Source organism: Lepisosteus oculatus, chromosome 9 (genome assembly GCF_040954835.1).
Source record: "Lepisosteus oculatus isolate fLepOcu1 chromosome 9, fLepOcu1.hap2, whole genome shotgun sequence".
In the NCBI taxonomy this organism is placed as follows: Eukaryota; Metazoa; Chordata; class Actinopteri; order Semionotiformes; family Lepisosteidae; genus Lepisosteus; species Lepisosteus oculatus.
In genome coordinates, this window is record NC_090704.1 from 41,216,613 (window position 1) to 41,227,227 (window position 10,615).

The window sequence follows — 10,615 nt, forward strand, 5'->3', positions numbered from 1 at the left end:
GGTAGGCAGGACAAATCCAACAGCACTGTTGGATAAACTTTATTAGCACTGTTAATAAATACTAGGGAAAAAAAAGGTGAAATGAATGTGGCCTTTTTATCTGTGACCAGAAAAACATCTCATGAACAGTTTTAAAATACTGAACAGGAACTGTTTCGTGGTAATTGAATGTAAAAACTGCAGCTGTAAAACTAGTCTTTCTCATGTCAGGCCTTGTTCAAATATTTATCTGCTTTCAGAGCCGTGCGCCTCAAGGGAACAGAAGAATACAAAAGGAATAAAAACTTTCAAGCATTTAAAAGAAAAGGTCAAAAATCCCAGCGCTGAACTTTTCGCTTATGGTGTCTTGAGTGTTAAATCAATATTCTATTTACAACAGCGAAAGCAGGTCTGGAGCCCTTCTGGTCATCTGCGGTCAGCAGCTCCCCGCGTGGTTCCTCGAGACAGTAATTAAAGCCCATTACAATAACAGGAAATTGGCGACCCAGTAATTAATTCACGGAATGAAAGCTTTCTTGCAGCCGTTTGAAGCATTGTGTTTTTATACACTCTTCTGGATAATCAGCAGTAAAGTCCACGAGATTTATTCTGCACGACCTTAGCAGGCCTTGCATAATGTGTCGTTATTACAGCGGGCTAAATTTCAGCTACACCCAGACTTCTGCGCTAAGGGAAATAAGTCCATTCAACAAATTTTAAACCAACTTTTTGAACTTTGCATTCATTGTAAATCACTCTATATAATAGCGTCTTGTAAAACAATAAGGATGGTTAATCGCATTACATATATATATATATCTTTTTAATGTCACGTTCATTTACTTGTTTGACTTTAACGTGTGTTGCTGTGAGAGGTCAGAATATGAATCCGGTTCCACATCAAAGAGATTATGCCAGTAAGGGATCATCTATAAACATTTCATAAGTAAAGTGTAAACATTTCTTTCGAGTTGGGGCCTGTTTTGCAACTGAAGCGATGGCTTGGTTTTCCATTTAAAAAAAAAGTTTCGCAAAAGAATTTCGATGGGTTTAAAACCGCAAAATAAATTAAAATGTGTAATTAACGCCTGGCCATGTTTATTGCACACAACACCAATAAGTGTCAGCATTGTGTTTTTTTTTTCAATTTGCGCACAGCTACTTTTATTCTAAATATTTATTTCAAATCAAGAGGACATATCAACTCCATTTCAAAATCTCTTATTCTGCGCTATATAGTCTGGAAATGAAGGCAGGTGTTTTACAAGTGCCTTTTATAAATCCCTTTTTTTTGTGGAGCGGCACTTTGAAGACGATTCCTTAATTTAAGGGCGCTTGCGAGATTGCGGTGTCCTGACGTGGTCTTGTCACGCGTAATGGGAGTTTTCTTTCTGTTTCAGGAAACGACGGTGAAAACGGAGAACTTTTGCCTGTCAAGGAAGTCGGCACGCTTATTGCAGTTTTCAGGACGGTGACTTCTGGACACCTGGGCTGAAACAAAAAATGGAGACGGGTGCCTACGGGGCGGCCAAGGCCGGGGGTGCCTTTGACTTCCCGACTTTCCTGAAACAGCCGCAAACTATCATCCGCTTCTTAAGCTGGGTGAGTGTCCGGTAAAAACAAGAAATGTGTGCATTTTCTTTATGCCCCGATTCAGAAAATGTAACAGCTAATGTATTGCGGAGTCCTGGCGGTGTGTTTTATGAGCTAACGTGTGAGCCACCTGTTGTGCAGTTGTAGGATTTAAAAAAAAATCCGTTTTCAGGGGGGGCCCGTTTTTTGTTAAAAATAAAATCGACAGGCTCGTTTTATTAAACTTTCCGGGTCCTAAATTATGCGTCTCGTCGCAGGAAAGAGTGAAACAGCTGTTCCTTGACTTTCTCTTTTCCTTTAAATACTTTGAAATCAAAATAAACGATCGCCCTCGCCTGATTATGTAAGGCATTTTTTTTTCTAAAAAAGAGGATCGTTTTAGTGTTGTCTGCGTTTCGCTTTGGTTCAAGTTTCGCATCCATTTACGTTGTATGGTATAAAACCAGGCGCACCATACGTCTGTGAAAATGGAGCTCCAGATTCATTTTCGCTGTGATCCACAGCCGTCTGATGTGTCCAAGTTCGTCTTGTTTTCAAAAATCAGACACCTGTTCAAAACATACGCAGCACCAGTTAGCTAAGTGTTTATTTTATGTTACAACGCCAGTAGTGCGCCGGCTTCTAACTGCAAGTACATGAAATGCAAAAACTAAAAGTCAATACGGAATCCTTTTATTGAAGTTTTGCTTTGTGAAATATTCCCTCTTTTAGTTTAAGACCTATGCTGCAAATATTTGTTTGCATTAGAGAGTATTGGAGATTGCCGAGTTTGTATCGTAGAAAACGGGCAGTTACACTACGTCAGGTTAAAAATGTAGCTCAACACACCCTTCTTGCAAATATTTGTTTTAATTCCACTGCGCAGACGCACTTTGTGGTAGATTAATTTGTTACCCTGCAGGGTGTCGTTTTAATTTGTTATAAACCAGTAGCTTGTATTGCGTGTTGCTTTCCCCGTGGTGTCGTTGATTGTTCGGGGGTTAAACAGGGGTGTTTTCTGGTAACTTTGAAAATATGAGACTGTATCCAGATAATTTCAAAACGGTGGGCATAACGAAGGGTATTCGTTTCACGATTATAGTACAAAGCTTTCCTTTAGGCGAAGAAACTTCTCTACGCTACAGTAATATGTGAGGTTACAGTTGGGACATGATCCCTCCGGGAAGAAACGGATTTGCCTGAGTTTTTCCAGAAAAATTCTGAAGGGGGTTTAGTGGTCTAACGTCTGTGCAATCCTTCAGCTTTGACACGCTTGGCCAGATCAATGTGTGTGTGTGTCACAAGGCTCGGCAGAGGACTTGCTGCTTATTGCTACCAACGTAAAGGAAATGATTAGATTTTTTTGTTGTTGAAAAAAATGTTGGAAATACCCTTGAATTCTAAAGCATACTAGCCTGTCGAACAAGGGGGTTTTATCTGAAATCATGGTCCAGTTTATTTCCCATAAACTTCCCCTGCAGAAGCAAAACTGAAAAATAATATTTTGAGAAACTTCTCAAAACTGAGGAGGACATCCTCCCCCCCCACAAAGTCCATTATTTGGAAAGAGATCTTGAATTCATCAGCTTTTTTAAGATATAAGATATTTTTGATGTAGCCCTGTTAACAGCACCTGGGCAGGTAAAGATGGTATTTAAATTGGTACTAATCATTTTCCTGTGGGACAGAAAACCCTCTTCCGTGATCAACAATTACCACCCATGTTAGTGAAATATATACTGTACTGTATAGTCATCATTTAAAATAATACATTTTCAAAGGTGTACACGGGAGGCAGAGGACTTTATCACAGAAATACGTGCTGAAACACTTTCAGCGTCTTTTCAACATACTGCCCATTTTCAGCCCCCGTGCAAGGCGACTCATTTGACCACATGCGGCATCTTTTCGTAAGGTGAGGACAGAGGGCTGTTTTTGTCAGTAAGGTTCTTGACTAATCCCTCGTTCTGCAACTGTCTCGTTATCGCTTAAGCTCCCGGGTTGTGTAAGGCTGCGAAGCCGAGACTAAGACAACAGCCCAGACTCAAGATCGGCCGTTCCGCTCTCAAAGAGCGAGAAAGAGGAAAAACGTGGCTGTCGATTTTCAGCTGCTGGGTGTTCTTACCAAGTGTCCACCCTCCTAATTTACAATTGAACTCGGGTCTGTGGATCAGGATGACTGCAGAATACCGGGTTGACATTGACAAAATAACGTTTAATACACAGAAGGGGCCATTCTACGAGCACAGCAGACCCCAGCCTGGCCTGGTCGCAGTCCCAGTGGAAGAAGGGACAAGTGATTCCTGGTGGAACAGTATGTGCCCCTCTGGCCGTGCTCTCTCAGGCCTGTGAAAACAGAAACAAGAGCAGAGAGCTGGGGAAATGCGATACGTGGGTCACCGCGCTGCCAGGATTGGTGACTTGCACATGATGCATGATGTTGGGCCGCATAGTTTTTTCACTCGGTGCATGTGATTCATGGTTCCGTTAGGCGTGCATTTTAAAAAAAAAAATCTGCCCTAGAATAGGGCAAACAGCGGAATTGTCAGAAAATCCCCCTGGTGCTGTTTCTTCACGCGGGGGTGTGGGCGGTAGTGGCAACAAGGTGCCCATGTGATGCGCCGTGTCTCGGGCCCTGGGGTGCTGTGGTTGACACCTGATCGTGACGTTTGGTGCTGCTCAAATCCCCTTGAGGCGCCACGGAAGTGGAAAAGCTTAGGTCACGCTTGGGTTTTATTGCGGCCGTGGTCTGAAGTTCGTATGTCTTGCCACACGAGTCGCACCAGTAAAGATCAAGCAGGGGAAAAATTCTTCATACCTAATCGAGTATTGTTAATAAATGGAAACCTTACTGTCGCTAACACTCCTGTCCAGGCGGTACATCAGTGTGATTTGAAGGATTAAACAGCTAGGTGCTTTCCAGTAAAGGCAAGGTTGTTCAGATAAAACATGAGCTGTTTTATCTACACCTTAGAATTTCTCGTATTTAACTCGGTAAAGGACCAAGAGAAATCCGTTCAGAATTTAGCTGTTATGTACTGGCCCGTAACTTTTTAACGTATGTTGTGATTTTAATGTCCAAAATCTGAGTGCCGTGGTCATGAAGTGGTTACCGGACCTGTCTGGTAAGTTTATAGCAGTCTGTGGCACTCCAGCATTGTGCTGCACAGAAAGCACCCCACAGTATTTTACTAATGCTGTATTGTAAGAGTGCTATCAGCAGGATGCCCTGCTGGTACTGTTGGCTTCAATGGCTGCTTTAAAGGGGAGCTGCAGTTCTGATTTCTCAGGCCGGTTATTAAATCTCGTTAACAAGATAAATCAATTGACGGTAATGCAAGATTTTAAAAATTCCCCAAAGTTCTCAATTCTGCGCTCGATTCGGAAAGTACCGTGTGGTCGCCATGTTGTGCCAAACCGCCGGTCTCGCCACGGGCGAGAGGGAGAGCGATCGAGAGTCGTAATGTGATGCGGCCCTTCCTGCTCACCAGTCACTGTAATGACTAACGTGATGGACGAGCGAATAAGTTCAGGTTGGGCAGCAGACGTTTCACCGCAGAAATGTTCCAACGTGATTTGCGTGCAGCGTTAACAAATAAGTAGTATTTCAAAATCCCAAAGCTGAGAGCAATATTGCTGTTGGATTAAAAGAGATGGATGCACAAGCCTGCTTGTCTACAATGTAAAAGAGCTGCTTCACCTCACCAGATGTTACGTTGTCTCGTTCTGAATCGCAGAACATGGCGCCGAGCATGCTTGGAAATGTAGTCTATTTTGTGATGTCAATTGGACATTTTACACGTTACTGTGCGCATTTCACTTCTCGGTGTGGTTTAAACGCACTTGTCAGTGCCAAATCATTCCCACCCCCGGGATATAAAAAGATCTTAAAACAGCGAGTGCCGTTCTCTGCTTCGTCCAGGTCTTTGCCATCGTGGTCTTCGCGTCCATCACCGGAGAGGGCTACGTGAACACGGCGCATGACAAGGAGACGTCCTGCATGTTCAACGGAAATGACAGCGCCTGCCACTACGGCGTGGGCGTGGGCGTGCTGGCCTTCCTGGGCTGCGTGGCCTTCTTCATCCTGGACGCCTACTTCCCCCAGATCAGCAACGCCAACGACAGGAAGTACATCGTCGTGGCGGACCTGGCCTTCTCAGGTAGGGGCCCGGGCCGCGCGGATCGCAGGAGTGAGTGACGGGGGGCGCGACGAGGGCTGTGGAAAAGGCAAGGCTGGCGGTTGGCCTGGGCCGTGACTGCAGGGTCAGGGTGTGTGGCTTTGAGTGGGACGTGGCGAGCGGTAAATTTGAAGAAACCGGAAGAGAGGAGCAAGTGTGGGTTGCGGCGTGAGAGGTATTGACCCAGGCTGGGCTGGGGGTGGCCTGATCTCGGTTCTGATCTCTTTAAAGAGGCCCCCCCTGACAAGTTGGGAGAATTTGCTGTCGGGACGAGGAGAAGACGGTTTAACTCATTGACGTGAAAACCCGGGTGGGCTCCTGCCCTCCACGGACCATGATTGGAGACTCTTTCCGTAGAGGGCTGGGGAAAATCTCCTCTTTCTTTCTGCGCCTGTCTCATTCTGTGTTTTTCCTTCTCTCAGGCGTCTGGACACTCCTGTGGTTTGTGGGTTTCTGCTTCCTGACCAATCAGTGGTCTCAAACCACGGAGAAAGAGCACTTGGTAGGGGACGCTGCCCGAGCAAGCATCACCTTCAGCTTCTTCTCCATCTTCACCTGGGTACGTACTCTGCTCTTACCAGGGCTTCCAGCTTCCCTGTAGGCGAAGGGAGAATGGGGCACTGCATAAAAAAACATCCCACAAATATGATACAGCAACTCGCTTGCATGCAGCAGGGAGAAGTAAAGGGCAGGTTTCTGTTCATCGCACAATTAGTTTAGTTTTTTTTTTAAAGTATTTTATTAATTCTGTACCTGATTTGGAATCGGCATCGACAAAAGAATCCTCAGCTCTCTCGCTCATCAGGAGAGAATGAGAACACTCCAGCATGCCGCCCCAGCGAGAGCACCTGCTGAAGCCACTGGTCACTCGGTGTGCTACGGGTTCCACAGCGACGTCATCACGAGCCTGCAGGCTCCTGGGAAGTCACAGGGGTTGCTGTTCGGGAGGAGAGTCGAGAGCACCCTGAATGACTGACCCCACCCCCGCTCCAGCGGGTCCTGGCCAGCTGAGTGCCACCTGTTTGGGGAATCGCGGTCTCGGAATCGGAAGCACGAGATCACGCGGGCTTGTGCCAGGGGCCAGCTCGTCAAGTGACCCGGGTCTGAACTCAAATCGGAGTTTAATTTAAATGTCAAAACATTCAGAGCAAAAAGAACGCATTGCTTACAGTTTGATTCAGCAGCATCGGATTTCATTTAGCAGTTGAGCACCTGAAGGAAAATCAAGAAGTCATGGCATGCACATGTTCGATAAGGTGAAAAGCAGCAGAGGAAGAGGGACAGTGGGGTACAGACGAGCCCAGGTTTACTCTAGACACCGGGGACACAGTGTAAAGAGGTTATTTGGGATCTTTTGCATTCCCAGCCTACCGAACTCTTCTCTTTATCAGAATTATTTTTCAGCATTTTAGGATTGTTGTTTTAATGCATGCAAAATGTTTTAAATTCATTTTTTGTTTCCACCCGAAACAGGGGCTCCTGTCCTATTTAGCACTGAAGAGGTTCCGGCAAGGAGTGGATGATTTTAGTCAAAACTACACAGACCCAAGCAGCGACCACACTACTCCGTACCCACCCTACCCCACTGCCAGCGACAGTTACCAGCAGTCCCCTTTCGACACCAACCCCCAGCCAGCGGCAGAGGGGGCTTATCAGCCTCCTGTCTACTGAGGGCCATCGTGACATACTGTAAGATGAAAAGAAAGAAGGAGGTTTTAAAGCAGACGATACTAGCTCTGCTATAAAGACTGGTCCTAGTGCTCCAACTCTTGAAATTTGTTTTGCAAAGGCATCGATTCAAAATGTCATTCATGGGTAATTTGGTTATACGTGGTATGTATGTGTATATATATAAAAAACATGGCTGTAAATGGGTGACAGTGGACACGTATCCAGAAGATATGTGTATAGAACTCTTTACATTTTAAAATACTTTATGATACAAAATAATATAACACTGTGACTACTGCCTAAATGCCCCCAAAATATCAAATATCAAATATCAAATGAATACAAGAAGAAAATGTTTTGGGACTTTTCTTCTGAACCTTAATTTTGGATTCAGATTGGATTCCAGATGCAGGAGAGATGAAAACAAGTAATTCAGAAAAAAACAGCCATAGACAAAGCTGATCCATTTTGAATTTTAAGTGTCCACTCTTACTAGGTGTACTGCTAAGGAAAAGGTGTACGGTTAAGCATAGTCTTTATGGCAGCGAGTCAGGTATGCAAATGTCATACAGAGGCCTTCGGCATTACTTCAAGCTGTCAGTGTTATTTGTATTGCAAATTGACAATGAAACACTGTGGTTCTGTTGTAGAGGACTAATATTGAATCCCAATTTGTTTTAATATCTGTACTTAACTACTGACACAAACTGTCAGTTCACGCTTATCAGCAGTGTCACACCTTACTAGAAGAGAGATCTTGAACGCAGAGCAGTGGTTGGGAACAACATGGCTGGAATAGAAACCGGTGAGCGGTCTGGCTTTTTTTCCCTAGGATGAACTCGGTAACCTTGATGTGCTGTTGTCTTGCATGCACTACAGACAGGTGCCCGGATGGATGGCTTTTTAGTCCTGAAGTCCCACCCCCTCCTGCCTAATTTAGTTTCTCTTGATGAGTGCCAATTTACTTGTGTTGGGACATGCAATCATTTTGCATTTTACTCCACTCCTTGAGGGAGAGCCACAGCAACTTGAGTTTTCAGCAGAATCTCTGGTCCCCTTGTAAAATCATTCCTGTGTACAGTACTACTGAAATGCAGGATAATATTTCTGGTTTGGCTTCGTAATGAATGTTCCTTTGAAATTGAACCGATTCAGCGGGAATTCCCCAGGAGGTGCTGCTTATATAACTGCAGGTGCAGCTTGTTGGGTTACACTTCCTAAATTTACTTCTCGAGTAGGAGGTAACTATAATCACCTACAACAGTATGAAGGTCTGAAACTGTTAAAAGGCACTGTATACCAAATACATGAATGAGGTGATTCATGTACTGTATGTCTGGTTACTGTTTCTAGCTTTACAGATTCAATCCTCATTTACGTTGAATGCTCTTGGTTTCCCCCATATTTCACCTGAAAGTATGCTGATCACTCTACACCTGTGTGCCAAATTAGCTGATCTGCCTCCGAAAACATGACAGCCTTAGAAACTTAACAAATAAGCATGAAGTACCTGTGAAATTCCTGTGCCTAAAGTTCCTAGATGTTTCACGATCATGAAAAAGAGCTCTATTCTTTGCCATGTTATAAAGGCTACTGTACTAGAGTGAAAGATTGGTACAGTTTGAGGTGGCCATTCGGCATTATAAATAGATCTCTATACATCTGAATAACCCATTTTTTTCAATATGTTATGCACTTTCTTAAAAGCACTATTGAAGGATTTGTGAAGCTTAGATATGTGTGGTCTTGATTCAGCTGATTTTAAACATTGGCAGTATACAGCAAAGAAATGGATCTTGCATTGAAGTTTCAGGTTATTGATCCTGGTAGGCCGGTTCTTTTGGCAATTCCAGAATCACCCCAGCTTACGCTATGCAAAGTCCTCTAATGAGTGTAAGGGGCCAGTCCTTATTTGGGGCTTGTAATGCACACCAGATCTAAACACATTAAGTGCCTGGGTGCTGTGGGTCTGAGAAACAATGGAGAACTGGTGGCATAATAATGTGGTGATCAAAGATGAATCTTCTACATGCTGGATTGCAGCATATTATAACACATTACCATGCTTCACGCCAAAGCACAAACCATCATGGTCATTTCATTTTGTTTGCTGTGAGTGTAAAACATTTTACTCCCAAGAGCCCAATGGTAAAAATCTGTTACGGTGATGAGGCTTATACTGATACTGCAAAGTGTAAGAGTACAACACTACACTGGAGTCAGAGTTACTCTTTATCCCTCTTGAAATCAGAATTTTACAGATGGATTTTGGACATTTGAGGCCACAAAGTTCACAGACCCAGCTGTGCCTTATTCACCACCAGTGTCTTTTTTTTTTTTAAATGCCACTGAATATTATCTTCATGCACTGGATAAAATGTGCCTTATTGATTTTTTTGGTTATTATCTTTGTTCATATATAATGTATTTTATTTTTAAATATTGTTAAACGATAATAGCAGTTGGCTTCCAATGTAAAATACCTTTAACATTGACGTGGTTCTGATTTTGATACCGTTTGTTGTGTGTATATATATGCAAAGAACTCCTTAAGCAGTTTTTTTTATATATATGAGGCTTTCTGTTTTATGAAATTGTTACAAGAGCTGACAGGGCTTATGCAGTTTCTGCAGCATGCTACAGAACAGGTTGAACAAACAGTAGTTTGAATTTCCTCATTTACAGTGTGGTATATTTAATCAAATCTTTTTTTTATGTAAGACCTTGTTCCTCTGTGCCATCTTGCTCACCGAACAGCAAAAATGTGTTATAGCCAGTTTGCTTTTTAGCCATTATAAATGCATACCAAAACTGTTGAATACTCCCAGTTTTAGCTGTTTTTTTTGCTCTGTGATTAAAAGGACTTTATTCCTTCAGAACAGTTTGCCTTTAGTTTGCATATTCATAATCAATTTGGGTTTCCAGTGTTGAGGCAAGAAATAAGAATTTTGCCAAGGTACAAAGTCTAGCATGGAGTAAATGTACCGTTATCAGTACATTTATTACAAATGTTAAAAAAGCTAGAAGATAATGTGAAAGGTCTTTCAAGGAGACTGCTGTATTAAAACATTAAATAGGTTTTGTTGCAAGCAGACCACAGGAGTGACGATACTCTGTACATGCTCTTCCTCGGTATATTTATGCCACACGCTCACTACTTCATGAGAGATGAAGCTTGAGAATCTCAGTCCGAAGAAGCTTTAAACTGTATTGGT

At 43.2% G+C, this 10,615-nt stretch overlaps 1 protein-coding gene across 1 annotated transcript; it reads left to right on the forward strand.

Annotated features, from left to right (window-relative positions):
* Positions 1-1,311: 1,311 nt before the first annotated feature.
* syngr2a (synaptogyrin 2a) lies at positions 1,312-10,279 on the forward strand. Its single transcript, XM_006635150.3, has 4 exons — positions 1,312-1,581; positions 5,474-5,711; positions 6,152-6,288; positions 7,203-10,279. Exons 1-4 carry the CDS (start codon positions 1,483-1,485, stop codon positions 7,398-7,400), a joined length of 672 nt encoding a protein of 223 aa, XP_006635213.1. The 5' UTR covers positions 1,312-1,482; the 3' UTR covers positions 7,401-10,279.
* Positions 10,280-10,615: the final 336 nt, after the last annotated feature.